This window comes from Xiphophorus couchianus, chromosome 9, assembly GCF_001444195.1.
Source record: "Xiphophorus couchianus chromosome 9, X_couchianus-1.0, whole genome shotgun sequence".
NCBI lineage: Eukaryota > Metazoa > Chordata > Actinopteri > Cyprinodontiformes > Poeciliidae > Xiphophorus > Xiphophorus couchianus.
Window position 1 is genome coordinate 10,394,729 of NC_040236.1, and position 20,236 is coordinate 10,414,964.

Here is a 20,236-nt window from a genome sequence, read left to right on the forward strand (position 1 = left end):
AGCTCTGCATATGGGCAGTTTCCAAAGCAACGCCATCCTTCAGTACTTTATGCATTCACACAGCTTTCAAACAACAATGCCTTTAAAGCATTTAAGGCATTGATGTTAAAAAATTGAATTTAAGAAAATAACTGTTTTGTTTAATGTATAACACAGTTAGTGAAAATACATAAACAAAACAATTTTAGAATAGTAATAAAGGTTTCACTTTAGAGTTTCTTTATTATTATTATTATACATTATTATTGTGCTAAATTGACTAGCTTAAATAAAAAGGGAAATGATCGTGCAAATATATTCATACATTGTGTGTTTTTTTTTTACATTACTTTGTGCTACAATCACAAGCCAGAATATTACAGACTGGGTGAACTAGAACTAAAGTTTGTTCATGGGGCAAAAGATCCAAAATTGCATTACAGTCTGGGCTGACTTTGAGCCCTTCTGCCCAAGCAGATGCAGAGACATTAAAACAATTAAATAAGTAGATAAATAAATAAAGTTTCTTTGTGCCATCCATCCAATTTTCTGCCTGGGAGCATATGCCACAGAAAAAGTTTACACTCTTAGGGTCACTCCTTCATTCATCAGTAAAATACCCAGTTGTGTTTGATATGAGAGAGAGACTATATAAAACCCTGACAATGAGCCTTTCAGAATGACCTGATTGTCAGAGATGCGGTCTGTGCGAAGTGGAACAGGCTTGGCTAAATGCCTGCAAACCTCTCCTTTCAATTGGATCTGGAGATGTTCCTGATGGATGACCTCTGCTTCGGCTGCAGCAGCTTCCCAACACAGCAACAAAATGCCAACTCCCATCAAATTACACCAACTGCAGACAACAGCAAATTTATCTAATAGGCAGTCATGGTTTGGGTATGTGCACATGTAATATTTGTTAGAGATAGACTTGGTTTTAATTAAAAGAAAGCAATATGGAGGCAGTGTGTGAGCAATATTTCAGCAAGCCTGAAAGTCAGCACAGATAAATGAGGTAGGATCCAACAGATCTGTGCAAAAAAGGTGTGAAGAGGAATTTGTACTTATTGTGTATATCCATATGAGAGAAGCATAACGAAGTGACAGCATGCTTTGGGATGATGGATGCCCTTTGACCAGCTTTCCTTTGCATCCTAATGAGTGCATTCACATGCCTGGTCTTTGTGGTTTTTTCCACCTTTTTATATTTGTGCCAAATTATACAGCTATTTCTTTTTACTTCTTTGGCTCAGCAGTATAATGCCAAGGTTTCAAGAGTGCCTTAAGCAATAGGTAACGCTTAAGGTTTTTGTGTTCATTTATCACTGTGTAAAATGTTGGACACCATACAAAGGAGGTTGAGGAAGGTGTTAGGGCAAAGATGTCTGTGTCTACGCTTGAATATTAAGTAATACTACTAACAGTTTTCCATTTCAGAAATCTGACAAGTTTGTTCAAACTTTCAGAATTTCAGTGTATTTTCAGAAAAATAAGCATTATTGGCAATAAAAACAAGAAAAATTGAAGACTCCACCAGCAGTTTTAAGGAAGAGCAGACTCTGCCTACACATAATTCAATTAATGTGATAAGCATTTAGATGGAGGAGGTCTGAATGACATTTAAAGCAAAGGAATAAAACAGGGAGCTAAAAAAAATGCCACCAAATTCGACAGCCCCAGAAATACATGGCAATAACAACTGTGACAAAATCAATGCAGCGTGCTGACCGACAGCGGCTTAGCGAGTCCTCGTAATCCTCCATTGGTGTCATTGTGCGGCATCATTGATTATCTGAAGGCTCTCAAAGTGTCAGGGTGACCTAGCTGTCATCCTGTACAGTTACCAGGACAGTGAACACTGCGGCTCAGCCAGGAGAGTCAATACTCGAAACCTCACACCTAAGATACTTTAACAAATACATATTAGTAATTCTTAGTAAGAATAAGTAGAGAAAATCCCAATTGTTTTCTAAACCATGCTCGATTTATGCACTGACTCATTTCACTTTTATTTACAACCAATTATTTGTTAAGACAAACAGTGATTTCTGTTTTCTCTATAGAAAAATGATTTTCTATTTATGGTTAATGTGGTTTACTCTTCTCCATGAGAAGTTGTTAAAATCCTGACAAGCAAATTAGACTGAGCCAACAAAAGGGATTAGCAAATAGAAAGTCCTACACAGAGCGATAGTCACTCTAGGTGTTTATCCACTACACAATACAATGAGGAGGTGTCTGATGAGTTTCCAAATCCTTCTGCAGAATGACAATATCCCCAAACAGAACCATCAGACTCCACAACGCTTTAGAAAATCTAAATGAAATGTACAAGGTGAACCTAGGACAATTTCTGACATTTCTTGGCATAAAGTTATCCTTTTGAATGAGTAAAGCAAAATGTATTTCAGCCAATTTAAGTTAAACAAATCTTTTTGTTTATAACTCAATATTAATTTAATGCACAAGACATCATGATTGCAATTTTATGCAAAATACTTAGATTAAAACTTAAAAAGCTTGGTTTTTCAAATAAAGCCCTCATTTAATTAAGCACAATTGAAACTAATACTTGAAACTATTTCTGTATAGCTCTTTTGATGAGATGTATGTTTAAAATACCCATATCTAACATCATACTACCCACAATACAAATAAAAATAATAATAATGTCAAAGCATTTTGACATTATGCTTTGTGTCTTAAATGTTTGTCTGGTCTGATAATAATGTGTTATCTTGCTTATAACAAGAACAACAAAAGGACAAGTTATTTTTTGCAGTAGTGTAATCAAAAAAATAAATAAATTCAAGGTTCTTGCATTATATTGCCTATCTCAAGGTCTTGTTTAAAATATCTACAGCAAATAAGCAGAGTTCAAAAAATCATTTAACTATTATAGCACTGAAAGTAGAAAAAACTCCATACACCTTTGCAGGTGGTCCAGAAGGCCATTGCTTTTATGCATATCAATAATATCACATCCTTTCAATTTGGAGCTTGGCACTGGATTCTGTTATGACGGATCACAGCCATAAAATCTAGTCAAATCCAATAATTCCAATTTTAACTTGCTGGCATGTCTTATATCATCATATATCGTGCAATACACCAGGAGGTTTGGAGGAGAATGCAAAGTAGTGCACTAAAAATCATAAAAATTCAATAATCCAGGTAATTTAGTACCTACAGAATGCTGGGGTAGCGCTGTAAATCATACCTGCAGTCGTAGTGACTCTACCAGATGGGGGTGAAGGGTTGGGTCCAGGAATAGCACGGGCATAGCAGAAAAATGAGCACATGCGAAGCCCTCAGGGGTGACAAATGGCCAGTTGTGGGCTGATCACAAACTGACTTCAGCTGCACCTGTTTTATACAAAGCTTGTCAACACGACAAAGATTATGCCCCACATGTCTCTACAAGATTTATGATCAAGATTTACTCTCTAGAGTGCAATTGTTGACCAAGCAAACTCATAAAATGGATGCTTATTAATTAATATCCAATATCTAGAGTCAGATCTGAAAAAAAAGGTTTTTCCAGCAATTAAGAAATAGACTCATCAGTGCATGACTTGTCAGCATACACACAGAGACAGTGTTCCCTACTACCATCTGTAGGCTTCGTTGTCCAGCTTATTTGTCAGTCTGCTGCCAGGATTTATTAATTCATTAAGTTTTCAATTCAAAACAGCAAGCAAACAATGTGTTCCTGCTTTTCATACAATGCATGGCTTAAAAATAACCAGCTTAATGTGCCATTCTGTTTGGGCCAACAGAAGGGGTTTAATCCATTGTCTGTATTTAACACTAAATAGTCCAATGTGCAAAACTTCCAGACAAATTACCTTTCTCTTTAAATGTCCTAACCTGGCAGCTAAACTGTGGTGGGCCTGGAGGTACTGCAATGTGAGTGACAAGAAAAAGCAGATCAAATGCACTAAGTAGACTGGCAGACTCAACAACCTATATTCTTCACAAATGTGCCAGCACACAACACCAAGCAATCCACCCCCACAACACAACTGTCAAGCAAGGGATAACTATCAGACCACATCCACTACTGAGTCTCGACAATTATTCAAAGATCCCACCGGATAAGTCATCTCACCCACCTATACCCCAAACCTGAGTCACTAGGTGGGATCCTGCACTGAGTCAGACCACCTCTATAACTACCACTCACACCATAGAAGTGATAGTTAAAGAGTCATGTATAAATGTACATGGTGTAGCCTGTAGCCAAGAGTTTTTTTTTTAAAAAGCTCGGACATTGAAATACAATGAGGAATAAAACTCAGACTTTTACGTAAACTTGTGCTTTTAAAGATATTTGATTTTGCCAACTACTTCAGCTTTAAAATCAGACAATAAAACCAAAGATGAAGCATAAAAAGGAAGTTGATGTGTGCCAATAAATTCTGATGTGATACTAGCAAGAACATTTATTCTGCTGAAGATCAAGGTTTCACTCATTTATTCATGCCCCTCGTGTAGCATGGAATCCAAATAGCAATCAAGACAAGAGCTTTGGAGAGATGTAGAGAGATGGATTTACATCCAAACAGCTTGAGGGCACTGGCTTTAACTCTACTTAGGATTGGATCAGAAACCAATTCTAGGAAGCCTTCTCTTTTGAATTGTAAGCCTGAGTATTCGACAAATGCTCAACAGAGACTTTGTGTCTTACTTTAAAACACTCTCAACACCCGATTTCCTTGAGCCGTGGAAGGAACATTTCTCCTATCTTTGATCCAACCTTACAAGCCAACACTGCACTCACACTGGACACACACACACAACAGTCAGGGCATGCATTTTGTCACATGCAAATGAAGAGCTATGCAGCTATTAGTCCATAATGACTGACAGTGAAATACTGTCCAAACACACCCACACTCTGCTAATAGTTGTTTACTTTGTCATCATTACTTGACATTGTAATATTGGATGGTCGTGCTAGGCAAACAGGTCTAGCTGCTTATTTATGTGAGTCGGTCATGACTTCCCAGAACAACTCTTTCCGCGGAGTCAGAAGTGCATGCTGGGGGAGCATCCACATCAGCAACGTCTGCGTCACAAACAGCATACATGAGAAGAGAACTAGAATGAAAGGCAAGATGGGAACAAACAAAAGACAAAGTAATGTTCAGAATGACTAATTTTCAGTGTACACTGCTGGCTTATTTTTTGCAAACCCTCCTCAGAGGTATAGCTTGAAAGGCTTACAACAGATCTAATATGCATCCTCATTATTATTTAAAATGTTTATACTTTTGTTGGGAAATAACTGTAAGCAAGGAAAAAGGCTGTTCTTTAAAAAAAAAAGTGTTGGTGAAAGTGCGAGCAGAATTCACAGCTGCAGGGTGCTTGGGGGAGGCAGGAGGCGTAAAAATGGCTGGCAAACTTTGAACCAAGTAGGGTACAGCTTGCAAGGCAAGTGAAACTGTGCCATGAAGTAAAAAGGTTTAAGTCTATCTGTGCAAAGTTAAACCCCTAACCCATAATTAAAAAAAACGAAGGGAAAGAGTTGTGTAGACACTTTAGTGTGCATAAAAACAGCATAGATAAAAGAACGTAAAACAAAGAGTGACAGTGTGTCGGAGGAATCCAATTAAAACTTTAGAGGGTGGATGCATACACAATGTGCATGTGCAAAACGCATACACAGTCTTTTCTAACACACTAACTCGTGCTTATAAAGAGACAATGTGTGGTGGAAATCAGTGCATTGCTTCCATTCTTCAGAGCATCAGCATACCTATATGTTCTTTAAGTGATTTAAGCCTGATATGGTGAAGCAGATGATCATTTAAAGAAAAAAAAGGTTTTAATATAAAACAAAACAAACATTGGATCAACTTATTTCTTTTAAATTGTGGTTATAGCATGTTTTAGGCCTAATTCATATTCTATTAATGTAAATAAATAATCAGTCTCAGATTATATCATAAAGCTGTTAACCTATACTATGGAAATATCTTCTGGAGGCATTTGAAGAAGCACAATTATTCTGGATATCAAAAACAAGATTTTTTAATAAATTTACATTTAGCATATAATCCATGAAACAACCTGAATGTCTTCATGCAGCAGGTATTTGTTGGATAATTTTCTGATTGTGGATCACTCCAGAAACATATTCATATGAAAAATAGTATTTTTGAGGTCAATAAGACATAATTAGAGTTTATGCACAAAAATATGAATCCCAATAGAAATATCACATGTTGGCCATGTGCGTTTTGAATTCATCCATGTTTCCTTTTAGCTGTCTGTATTTATCTTTCTTTTTTTTCTGTGAATCAGCACACAACCCTCAGCTGCTCAGCAGTATCTGGGGAGAAATACTTCAAAAGCCTCGTCACAGATCGTACGTGGATTTTGGACAATATGTGCCGTGTTACATTTGACAGCCAATGAGAGAACAGAATCTATTCTTTTTTTTTTCTCTCTGCTGCATTCCTTAAAATAGAGAGGAGAGAAAATATATAATTCTACATAAAATGTTGCTCCTGCTCGAGCTTCTTCCTTCTTAAAGGTTTCACACACATAATCATTCTAATAAAATTTAATTTTCAGAAGTTTTCCTGATCTGGGAAAACACCTGAAACATCCAGCCCTTCAGAACTAACATCGGACATCACTGCTGAAAAGAGTCATTCAGGACGCCATCAGTGTGGGAGTAGTTAATATCACTGCCGAAAAAAATCCAGCAAGGGCACTCTAAAGATACTTGAAGGATAGATCTACATATTTCTGAAAGGTCAGACTTGATGTGTTCATGGTCACCATCCTGTAAATAGTAAAGCTGCTCAACCACTAAGGAGCACATCAGGAAATATTGACGCCACAGAACTTTTCAAAAAGTCTAATATTAAACAGATAACATCAGGGTGCCCCGGATGTTAGAAGTTAAAACTGATATCTTTAAGAGTCACAGGGAAATCTGGTAATAATATTTTGGTTGCATTCTGTCCAGCATTTTACAAAATAGTCTCACATCTCTTAAAAACAGAACCTTTCTAAAGTATTGATGTCCACAGCAAAGACATCTGAAGTCAATAAAAATAAAATAATCTTTTAACGCTGTTCTCTATGACTTGACTTTTACTTCAGATATAAATACAAAACGGCACAAAGGCCTTTTTCTCAGTCTTCAAAGTGGAAAAAACAAGAGAACCAGAAGTCACTAGATGTGTTTTAATCCTCAAGCATCACCTGAAAATCTTCCTTTTTAACACTGTCCATATCAGAGCAATAACAAAAATTGCTAAAAAAAGAAAAAAAACAACAACAAAAAAACAACAACTTTGACACTTGTCACCACTTGTTTGTTGCTAGAGTTGCACTTGTATCAAACAAGTGCACTGGTGCACTGCAATAAGTGCACTGCAATAAAGAGCGACAACTTGGGGTCACTAACTTCCCAGAACAACACTTTATTTTAATGCTTTTGTACACATCTTTACAACAGGTGCCAAGAAACAACTCCTCAATACATGATGAGTAATTGGAGATTACTGCAATATTTTGTTTCAAGATGATTATTGGCTCCTTTTTAAGCGTCCACATGCTGCTTCGGTGAGCTGTGTAAGAAGTTTGTTCCAACATAGCTTTGATTCTGTCTTTCTGAAAACTGATGGGAATTTTAGCCCTTTGTTTGTAAGTTAGCTGTCTCTTTTGTTGTTACTTCGGTAGGCTAATTTACTCTAAACTGACTGAGCTGATTGGATTTTCTGCATTTCCATTTGATCAATTTGTGTTTCAGAAACTGTGAACAAAATAAAGCCAATTCCCTTTTTTTCATACTCTGTCAAATTAAGCATACAAATGATGCTTTTTCTTTACTTCTACTTCATCATGCCTCTAAATTTGTGGTTCAAACAACACTTTAAATGTAAAGGATTAATTAAGGGAACATAATGTCTTTCTATTCATGTGCAACAATATATCTCTAAATATAGCTTGTGCTCTCATGCAATTTCATGAGATTTATTAACGAAATATATGAATAAACAGCTTCATAAATATACAGAGAATAATTCGTATGTGCTGCTTGTATGCAAATTTAGGGCTTCATACATTATTAGTTATAAAACTACAACCTGTTTTATGTATCTGTATCTGATACAGTTGTGAGGAGTGCCCGAGCTATTGTGTCATTTTCCTCCCTCTTCTAGTAACTAATCTGTGATAGTTTTGTGAATACTACATGAGTGTACAAACATGATCAGAGCAGGTGGTGTGCATGCAAATACAATCCACAACAAAAAGGGCATAAAGTGAAGCAAAAGACAGATTAATGTCTGAATTGCTTTTACTTGTGGGAAGAAAAAAAATAATAAAAAAAATTTGTGCACACTGTCAAATTCACCTTGCAACATAATCTTGTAGAACAGCAGACTTATCCGTGTGCGAGGAAGAACCTTGTAAACTGCTTAGCAAGGTCAGACACCTCTGATTTCTCATCTTGAAAGAGAAACAGATTGCTGTTAATGTTTTATCTACATAGTTAGTGATGAACGCCTTGATTCTGGAACTAGGTGGCTTCATTAATTAATGAAATGCTGGCTTTTGATCGCAGGTGGAGGTGTTCCACCGTGGTTTCCTTCTCACTCATCCCTGCAACTTAGCTGCTGAGATGTGATATTTATGCTTTTGAATCTTACTGTGTCGTGAGAATTTCAGCCAATAACAGGACCCACCTGCAGTGAAGATGAATATGTAAATTTGAAAAGTAGGTCGGAGATCGAATTTCATTGGGTAAATTCGCAGTTGAAATATCCTTTTGCCAAGCAGGGGCCCTCATTCAATCTGATTCCAGGACGACCTTCTGTATGACTGCCATCTTTCAGCTTTAGCTGATAAAAGTATTCAGTCGGCATTCATTTATCACTGCGCGAATAAAGGCAAGAAGCCCACTCAGGCAAGTAATTTAATCAAAGTGGTCTTTTGAGCTTTAGAGAAATCCAAGCTGAGGTTGCAAGTGCTGCAACACATGCACAGTGACAAAGTCTCTAAACCACCATATTATAGAAAGGCAAACTGCAGGCTGCTCTTATTAAAACTGGAAATATGCTCAAGCTCAGTTTTATTTTCCTTACTCAGGTTCGCTCAGTTTAATTAGTGTCCTTAATCTGCAATTAGCTCCGAGGTCAACTGTACTCTTAACTTAGAAAAAGCCCCACATTGTTTTTGAAGGAACATATACGTATTTAATTAATCTGTTAACCCATGAAATGTCAATGCCACTGAATTGTATGCAGTTTAAATAGCGTGATTAAGAATAACTGGTGCAGGTCTGACAAATTGATCTTTATGACTTAATTTCATTAAACTGCTATTAGAAAGAAAACAACAGATCAATGCTAACATGGTGAAAGGGGGGGGGTCAGTGCACACCATAAAGGTTACTTACATTATCTAGGTATATATGAGAAATAAAGAAACATAATCCACATTCAGTTGTATCTAGACGTTATTCGCTTTGAAATCCTTTCAATGGAACAATTTACATTGTTGACTGACTAAACAGATCCGACACGTGTAAAATCCTCTAGAGACCATTTTAGCAAATCAAGAGTCTTATTTAATAAGCCAAAAAGAGCAGTGTTACTTTTATTTTTAGAATATAAACATGTGTGTTTTTGCCTTGTAGGACTGTGTTCTTGTTTGAAGTCAAATAAAAGCTAATAATAATTTAAAAACTTGGCTAAGTCTAGCTCTCATTAAAGACATAACTACGCTTGGGTTTTTCATGAATGCAGCTTTATATGCTATGACTGAATCAGGCACTCCAGTGGACAAATGGAATTTATTCATTCTGCTTTCATAAAGTTGGAAAATGGCATATGTGTCACTGAAGGTACCTAATTAAAAACAAAATGTATATTGAATTTTTTTAATATATATTTTCTAAACAGACTGAAAGCAGCAGCTTACAAATACCTTTCTTTCCCATTTAAAGGCACTAAATACCAATGTTCCTCTTCTTTAATGTCAGCTAAATGTTTTGTTTATTTGGGTTTAATGGATTCACAGCACTTTGAATGCTAAACAGCAGCAATAAAACTCAGAACCTTTCATGTAAGAGGCGGCTGTGAAGCAGAAAAAAAAAGAAAAACGGACTATATTTGAATCAGTGGTGGTCATAACTCTAACAGTATATAAAGAAATGTGAAACATTTATAGCATAATAAATAAATGGAGTCATTTATATGTGCATACAATAGCATCACCTAGGCAAATGATATCTGAGATGTTTTACATTAAACATCATGTTCATATAATGAAAGAGTAGCAAGAGAGATTTTGCATGTAAAAAACAAAAAATGCATACCCATATTCAAAAAAGCATTTCAATAGCCTGGAAAACTTAGAAAACAACAAGTGGCTTGGTATTGCTTAACATATACCTATTAAGATGCTTCACACTTTTTAAATTTAAATATGTTGTTGTAATGAATTATCAAAAAAGAGAAAGATGAAAAAAAAGAGTCCCCCTGTTGAAGTGAACATACACACAGCATTTCATCAGTGTTGTACTGCGCAGTACAACACTGTGTCATACTGTAACTGATTATTGCCCAGATGCAGAAATCTCTCCTTTCTGATCTTGAGAGCAACAGATATTTCATTCCAGCAGTTTCTTGTAAGTTAGTCCTCCTTCCCTGCTCCAAAAGGGGGTTATCTAGGTTGAGAAAAATATTATAACGTTCTGACATGTCACCTCCAGATTAGCATGGATCTACTGTAAGGGCAAAGTGGAAATGTGCATATGGGTTCCTTGTAAAAAATAAGAGAGGTAAAAAATAAGTTAGTATGTTTTTATTTCTATAGCACCTTTCACAGACATATAGATCACAAAGTGCTTCGCAAGGGTATACTTTGAAAAGGATGAGAAAATAGGAGTAATCTTAAAAAGCTGAATTAATCAGAATCTATAAAAAAAAAAACGCTGTTTGGTTAGATTTTATTTAGTGTTCATTTGGAATATCTTCTTGATTAGCCAATGTCCAGACAGGGTGAGCATAATGAGCAGGTGAACTATTTGCACGGATTCCAGATCAGCTTGCAATATTTGTAAAATTACTTCAGTTTTTGATCAATTATGACCGATATGTCCGTATTGCCGAGTCAGTGGGAAAGTTGAGGGAAGGTACGGCTGAGGCTAAAGAAAATTAATCACAAATTGGTGAAAAAAGCCTTTTGGACAGACATCTTCTTGAAAAATTGTTTGTGATAAAGTAGCTTTGATTTTACATCAGGACAGAAAACCAGTTGTAGCTTGAGGTCCTGGCTAACATGTGAAGAGGAATGGGAGGAGAGTTGTGGAACTCAGGTCTTAAAGATAAACCAATCAAGAAAAAAATAATCTATAAAAGTAAGAACTATTAAGCTGTCTGTTGAGTTTTACTTATTGCAACATTAGTACCTTGTTCTTCTGGCCTAATAACTGCATCTCTGCTGTGTGCTTGTACTAAAGTAAGTTCATCAAAGATTTTTCTTCCTCTGAAGAATTGTTTTCTTACGGAGCCCCTAAGGGGACATGGAGAGGAAAAAAAAAAGGAAAGAAATCCCGACTTATTATCTCGAGATCCCGACTTATTATCTCGAGATCCCGAGATCCCGACTTATTATCTCGAGATCCCGACTTATTATCTCGAGATCCCGACTTATTATCTCGAGATCCCGACTTATTATCCCGACTTATTATCTCGAGATCCTGCGACATTTCTGAAAAATCGCGAGTTACTTTTTTTGGGGGGAAAGGCATGTTTTTATGCGGTAAACGTGGGGGAGTGTTTCTACATTGATTATGGAGGACGACTTATATCATTTTCTGCGGACCAGAGATGTCCCAGAGGAGGATATCATGCACATGCAATTTAGCGTACATCCATCGGTAACCGTGAAGCTGTCCAGAGGACTGTAGCTGGTTATCAATGAATTCTACCAAAACTGCCAAGTCGGAAAAGGACTTGCGCCGAATGAGTCCCCGCGCTCTGAAAACTCTCTTCAGATGTCTCTCACTAATACTAAATCCATGTCTGCTGTCAAGCACTGATTTAATGTGTTTATACCCAAGCCCAAGCTCGAAATAAAAATCATGGGTGGGTGTCCTCCATCACTGTGATTAGGTCGTTATGTACTGATGTCGGGATCTCGAGATAATAAGTCGGGATCTCGAGATAATAAGTCGGGATCTCGAGATAATAAGTCGGGATTTCTTTCCTTTTTTTTTCTCTCCATGTCCCCTTAGGGGCTCCGTATTTTCTGAACTTTAACTGGAGTGATAATTGTAGAATACATCCAATATTTACTGCAATGTTTTCTATTTCAATAGTTTTCATTTACAGTCATTGTAGGTAGAATTCTACCTACAATCTTATTAATATTAATAATTATTAATGGATACCCGCATCTCAAGATGCGGGTATCCATGGCAGGCTTGAACACATTACAACCCAGTAATGATCAGAACCATTCCCGGGTTTTGGAATTATTTAATTTAAACTCAGAGAGTTCAAACACACATCACAATGTACTGAGCATATTTCTAAGCAGTTTGTTGAAGTGCTAGGCAAATGTAGGAATGTTTCCTAATATAATGTGTTGTTCAAGTCAGTTGTTACTGCAAATGATGTAATTTTTATGCGCTAGTGTTATAGCATTGTGCTGTGCTCAGGTCTGTTGTTACTGTCCGAGGTAATGATGAGCAATGGCAGAGGAATTCACATCACAAATGACACAGCAAGCTCTTTATTTCTTTGGGACTTGAATTAAAGCAAAAATAGTTAAACATGTGATAAATTACCAGGTAACATGAAACTATATAAGAATCTCACATACAAATTTAAATTGTTATTATCGCTGTTCTCCTTAGCACATCAAATCAATAACAAAGAGAGCTCTGCAGCTTTATGAGGGCAGGAGGTAAAAACTGCCTCAACACTTGACCAGCTGCAACAAACTTCAGCTGCAAGTGTCTTTCCGAAGCTTGCGATGTGCACACTTTGTCTCACAGCCAAGGAAATTATGCTTAATCTATTCACTTAGTTTTGAGACTAACGCAACAAAACCCTGCAGTCTTACTTTAAAATGCAGCGTCTGGCTGCGACATGCCCTATCAGCTACTGAGAATATCTCCTTTCTTCTGTTAACACAAAGACGCTACCGGTTGTCAAAGCACTTTTCATCCTTGAACCCACGTCTCAATAGAGCTATAAATAACTGGTCTCTGTAACTGCACTCATGTCCAGCTCATTAGAGCCAAACATTAGACTGAAATAATGGTGCCAGGATTTGGTTTTATAAGGAGGTAGAAATAAGAACTATCTTAACACAGTGAGGTGAAAATATAGTACAGGAGCTGCAAGACACAAAGCTGTAAAAAAATAATTAGGTAGTCAAAAATGTATAACATAAAATAACCTTATTTCCTGAAGGTTAAATGAGAAAACGTGCATGATTAGCTTTTCGGAATCAGCAAAAGAACCTCTTTTTTCTCAATACTGCCCCTCCCCTAACATCTATGTAACACGCTGGCTGATAAGTTATGCCGAAAAGAGAGATCCAACCCAGGATTTTTATGCAAAAACCTCCCTGAACAACAGTGCAGTGAAGGAGCACTTATAAAGAAAGAAGGATCGACCGTAATTGTCAAGCCCCTGTTCTTGCTCATTCCTAGTGGTGCTGAATTCCATGTGACCACGACAGCTAAAGCCCGGTATCATTCATTAATGCCTGGGCTCCTCATTACTGTCTCCTTACACTTTTGAAAGACTCATTACCTGCATAATGGAATAGCGCTTAGAACAGTCAGACCTTTCTTTTGCGCAAATTAATCACCTGCATGCACAGACAAAAAGGAAATTCTCACATTAAATATTAAGAAACTTCTCTGTCTGGCTTTCTACTTTCTCAAACTTCCACAAGATGTACTTTTTTGAAGAGCAGTGGCACTGATGCGACACCGGTGGCACTTCAGGCTGCCCCTGTCCCTTTCCTTGTGTCGGTGAAAGAAGCGTGCTAAAAAAAGAGGAAGAAGAAAGAGATGTACTTACAGTTGACTGTGACTTTTACTGTTTTGGTGTCAGGAGAGGCAATGTCATTTAAAGCACTGCATTCGTAGTCTCCAGCCTGGTCCCTTGTGATGCCGGTGATGTTAAGATATTCGCTGCTGTCATACTTCCTGGCTGGAAAGAGGAAAATGGAAGCAAAGTACTTACAACGTGTCCACACAGAATACAAGCACATCACACAAATCACAATCTATTGCACAAGGATTGCCGTTTTCCATGGTAGATTTCATTTGTAGTAAATTGCTTTCAAATTTAAGCCTGAACAGAAGATGCATAACAATTAAGACGTCGCATTGAACCCCTCATTCCCCTCTTTGCATTCTCAAGTAGCACATCAGCAGTGAATTGATCTATTTTTATTGATATGGTGGCAGGAAATAATGTTGTGTTCCCAGCTATCCACTTATAATTTGTTCTTATCAAAGCACACAGCTACCTCCTGACACACAGACAGATTTGATGACTCAATGCAAATGCCATTGCTTTATAGTTGGATGAGCCAAAGGCTGTAGCCTCGAAGCAACAGAACTGGCGTGCAGGCTGCATACTTAACTTGATAAGAGAAAATCTGCACAAACGTGCACGCTCAAAGCTCTAATTAACAGAAAATTAAAACATACTAACACTGTCACAGCTGATAGACTTAAGCTCCCACTGCATATCAAGGAAAGTAATGAGAAAACAGTGAGATACAGAACAGTGTGCACCATAACTCAGTTAGAATCAGGAGATATAAATACACAGAGGAAGATCATTTAAATGGCGTACACTTGTACAGCTCCTTTTAACCTTGGCTCCTACCAAGCACGATATAATTTGTTTTCCACGCACACACAAATTGGTGGCGGGGATGCTGCGCATATTTGCTTGTTCAAAGACAGAGACAACAAAAGCTGGAAAGCAATAATGGCTTCGACACAGTTTTATTCAGAACAAAAGGATGTAAATGAAGTTTACTTCTAGCAGTACTGAGAATATGCCACTTATTGTATTATTTAACATAAAACGAATAGGTTCATTCACTGATGGATTTAAAGTTAATTGCCTGCTATTTCTAAGGTCTGTTAATAAAGACAGTGATTTCTTTAGTACCTTCCTGATGCGACAACCTTGCTTCAAGTGCAAGGTTGCGAGCAAACTGACCATCTGTGACGTTTACGCTGATTATGTACATCTATCACCTAAGGCTAAGAGATTAGCACAATTTCATTGTTTTCTGACATGTTTAGAGAGTAATAAATCACCTGAGAAATTATTCATTTAGTGAGATGCGATAAAGTGATTCACTCATAAGTGCTCAAAATGTTTACTTTCCAAATGCACACCAGTCATAATAAGATAATTGTAAATGAAAAAATGCAACTTTAAAAATAAATACATAAATTTATTTTATGTATTTAAAAAATAAATACATATTTACATTACATTATTTTACCCCATAATGTAAAAACAGAAAAGTCTGCAACAGTATTTACAAATTACTTTCCAGTTTAAATGGCCACAAATCATGGAAAAAACTTTCTATCATCTCCTTCTTAACTTTTAAATTCACTTTAATGAGATGCCAGATATACTTGAAACATTTTTTTCCACTAGATTGGCTTGAATTCAAAAGAAGTCCCACCTGTTACTCTTTAGGGTAAAACTGTTTAGCAGATAATCTCTTTAAACTAATTGGCAACACACTCTGATTGTTAGCATGTCTGTTGGTGAAATAAAGCGCTCCCTGTGGGATGGCTACTGGAAACAGCTAATTAACCAAACAGCTAGCTAACTAGCAAACCAGTTAACCTTAGCGAATCAGTTAATGTTATCAAAACCACATAAAGTGTACAATAAACACACTTAATTCAAAATGTCAACTACACCTGGCTCATGTTTATTCAATACTATTGTTTAGGTTTTACATTACAGTTTTCCTTGCCTGTTTTAGCATAAAAAATGTATTTAAAATTGCCCAGCCCACTTTTTGCTGCTTTAGTTCATATAAAGTCATGGCAGTGCTTAATGATGAATCAAGATTTTTATTTAGCAGATACAAATCTGAAATGTTTTTGGTCTCTTTAATCGTGTTGTAATTTTGTAATTATAGGTGCAGGTTGATATATGAAGGAAAATGTGTTTCTTCTTTGGGTGAAATGTGAATCTTGGTCACAAAAGAATAAAAAGATGTTGACAATCATCCAAAACAGAGACATCATAAAATTGTCAATGAGGCAGATTTTGTTGTGCTTGTTGTTGTTCTAGTTTTATCTTCCTCCATTTTCTCTTACCTTTACGAATGAACTTGTATGTAACAAGCGTGTGTTTTATCTGCATATTATTGTTGTTTCGCCTTTGAATTAGAACATGAGGTTTGAATAGTGCTAAAAACTGAGTTTGAGGGTTTTTTAAATCATTAAAATGTCAGTGATACTCAATATATAAATGGGTAAAAATCTGTGCAGATATACTCCTTAGCCAAAGTACACTGTAATGTTTTTTAAGAGACATATTTTTACATCAGGCATGGTGCTAAAATCTGTGATTGTAATTTACATGCAAAATAACATTGTGATGGTATATCTCTGATATTTTGAGTACATTAAATAAATAATATTTACTATGAACACACCTGCTTTTTCACTTTCCACTTGAATCTGCCCATCAACGATAATCATGAACAAACATTCCATTACTATAGCTATAAATATAATAAGGATAATAGCAATATATAATTTTATTTTTGTACCAGAAACATCAGTAGTTGTATATCTGTTTCATGTCATTTCTGTTTTGTGAACTTAACATTCAGAAAGGCAAAGGCACATAATACTGGCATGACTTAAAAGACGAACCAGAATAAAACAGAGGCGTATGGGAACTGGTAGCATTTCCATTCAATGCATCAAATTGTCCCTGTGTGTAAGTTGGGTTTCAACACTTTTGTTAATACGTTTTTTGAGGTGGCAACATCTTAGTAAAATGACAAAGGTACAATGTAGAGAAAATGTCCAAAGAACTTTCTATAAACACACTTTATTTATCTCTTCAAAATAAACCTGTAAATAGAAAACAGAGACATAACACAAGTTTCTTAATTCTCGCTTTTGTTGGCTGTCTTCCTTACATAGCCAGGCTTTGGCACCCTTGAAGAAGCATTTTCAGTGGGTGAAGACTATCTGTACCTAATCCCACTGATGTGGGAGGAGAAGTGCAGTCCAGTGAGTCAATAGAGCAACCAAATGGTGCAGAGCAAGTGTGATCTCAGACGAAACAGGAATTTATGTAAACATGGTTTAAGCACCTTCTATTTGTGACTGCACAGGTTATGTGTTATGAAACTGCTTCTTCTAAAAAGAATATGCAGCAGATTTTGACTCAGGAAGGTTTTTTTTTAATCATGGAATATAAATAGAACTCTGAATTTAAGAGATACACAGAGCTTAAACTAAATTAGCTACAGCTTTTACAAGGGACCAGACATGAGGTGCAGCTAGAGTAATCTTGACTTTAAATTATACTACAACAGCAGGAGAGAGATTGGATATTGTCTGTTCTACTAACCAAGTAGGTCTGTATTTAAATGTGAGTTGTAGTAAAAGAAACCCCTTAAGTCCCTGTTAAATACATCGGACTTGTCTCATGACTGAAAAAAAAACATATCTGAAAAAGCTTAAAGAAGATTTTGAACTATGTTAAAACTACATCAATGTTAGATATCAGATATTGATATGAACCATAGTAGCCAAATATCGGTTACCAAATTTGGTAGCCAAATATTTTTGCCAAGTTACATTGACAATCTGAATTAATTGTCAATATAAACTGATTTTATTGCAAAAAAATATTCTTATTAATTTCTTAAATGGCTGCAGTGAAGCAGTTGGTAGCTGTGTTGCCCCACAGCAAAAAGGTCTTTGGTTCAAATTCTTGCCTGTTGTCTTTCTGAATTGAGTTGCATTTTCTCCCCATAAATAAGTGGGTTTTCTTCACATTTACTGGCTTCCTCCCACAGTTCACAAAGTTGCATGTTAGGTCAATTTGTCTCTCTAATTGCATTTAGGGGTGAGTGTGTGAGTTTGTCCTGTGTGTCCATCACATGTTGGCCTGTGATGGTCTCAGGAACTGTCCTGAGACCATGCCCTCCTCTCGTGCAATAGACCCTGCACAGATTAGAAAGCATAGACTGTGAACCCAATGGATGGATGTTTCTATGCTGCATTTGTATTGGAGAAATACAGTAGTTGTCTGTGGCTTAGAAAATGCTCATTGTTTAGGTCGTAACATGAGAAAATCAAGCAGATTTTGTAGAACATCAAGACCTGCATCTCTATATATGTTTGTTGATTTTGTTGCACTCTCAGCTTAAATAGTGCAAGCCCATTGGTATTTATGGACTTACATTCAGTGTTCACTTGCCTGATGTTGGGTTATTCAACTTTATAAATTTTGTATCCATTTTTGAGAATCTACTGACCATCTGGTGATTAAAGATTAATCCTCTATGTGATCCGCCAAGAAGTCAAATAATTACTAGCCAAATTACTCAGAAAAAAAAGTCATGGTATCAGTTTCAGTGTGAAACATTATCCATGCCGGGGTGAGAGAATCTTCATGAGAGCAGACAGATGATCTATAATTTAAAATTAAATAATCTTATAATCGGATCATTGCGTGATGGAATAATAAAAGTAAAAAGGGAGTCAGGTAATACACTTATATCTACAAAGTTCACGTGAGGACAAAGTACGTGCAAAGATCAATAACAAATTTTTACTGTTTACAATGGTAAACAGTTAAAAGAGAATAATTTTGGGGAGGTTGCATAAACAAAACACATCTTTGGAGTATTAGCACAAGTATGAGTGCACTGAAAAGAATTTGATCATGAAAAGCCTACTAACAGCTCATATGGTAGAGTACAATGGTTTCCTACAGTAATTGGTGCGTATGAGGAATATTCTCATGCCCAAACCAAAAATAATATCAGATATATACATTTAAATAAATGCTTTGCTTTAGTAGAATTTTATTTAACATTAGTGACTTCTCTGTGGCTTTTAGAGAGGATAGAATGCCAAAGTATAACACATAGCAGGGGACTTTTTTTTACTTTTATTTTCTACCAATACCCTATAATTTATATCTGGATAAAATCTGTTCAAAGTCTATTTATTTACAGAGGAAGTGGGGGGGAAAAATCCTCACTTTAACACACACATGCTGAATAACTTCACTAAATAATTGCACTAAATGGCTGACCTGAACACTGCCCTTGAAGCACAGCTCCAGTGTATTTCACTGCAGTGGGAAATTATGATACCCAGGATGTAGAAATCCATTGTGTGCACTTGTGTCTTTTATTAGGGCAATAAAATCAAAAGCGCTGACCCATGAGGGCAACTATTCTTGTTGCTCCCAATACCGTTTGCCAAATGGCTGAATCAAATGCTTTGGTTTTCATTGGCAGCCACAAGAACTGATTTCCACTCTGCAGAAAACACAATGAATTGCTTGTGAGCCAGTAGGGGGGAAACAGTCTCATATGGCAGGCACATTCATAGCAATTAATGCCTGAAGAATGATTAAAAAGTGGAGTATGAGTTTATTTTAATGAACAAGGCAGATTTGACCAAAGCATCAGCTCAGGTCTTTTAAAACACTTTGAAAGTGAGAAAGTTCATGTTCTTTTTGTCCGATTATTGGTCAACAAAAAGCAGCTGGGCTGAGTCTCGGCTAAATGACCAACTCCTGATTATCAACAGGTGTCAGCAAATGTATGCTGATCATGGTGGACTGCGTCGGCCATTACCAAAATGAGCTGATTATATCAGTGGTTGTAAAATCACCACAGTTCTGGAAGTGGATTTAACAACCTCCATTGTCGCATCATTTGATTTCCCATGGCATCAGTTAAAGTTCAAGCTTTTTGTTTGTGCTTCTTTTTTTTGACTCTACTTGAGCTAAAACGGGAATCTGTTAGGTCAGTCAATGAAGATAAATTAAGGACCAATAATTAAAATTTTTGCATAGTTTATATTGTACATAATATTTAATTACTATAAAAACTGAGAAGATTTTAGATAAGCTGTCTTCAGCATACTCACCTTTTTCTCAAGTTTACCAAGGAAGTGAAAAGCATAACATATATATACATATATATATATATATATATATATATATATATA

The 20,236-nt window shown here is 36.4% G+C and overlaps 1 protein-coding gene across 2 annotated transcripts in view; it reads right to left on the reverse strand.

Moving 5' to 3' along the window:
- The window catches only part of negr1 (neuronal growth regulator 1), a 173,893-nt gene that overhangs the window by 59,858 nt on the left and 93,799 nt on the right, over positions 1 to 20,236 (reverse strand). For both annotated transcript variants that reach the window (XM_028028292.1, XM_028028294.1), the window contains exon 4: positions 14,049 to 14,180. In XM_028028292.1, coding sequence (XP_027884093.1) covers positions 14,049 to 14,180 — 132 coding nt within the window. The remainder of the gene's footprint in view (positions 1 to 14,048; positions 14,181 to 20,236) is intronic.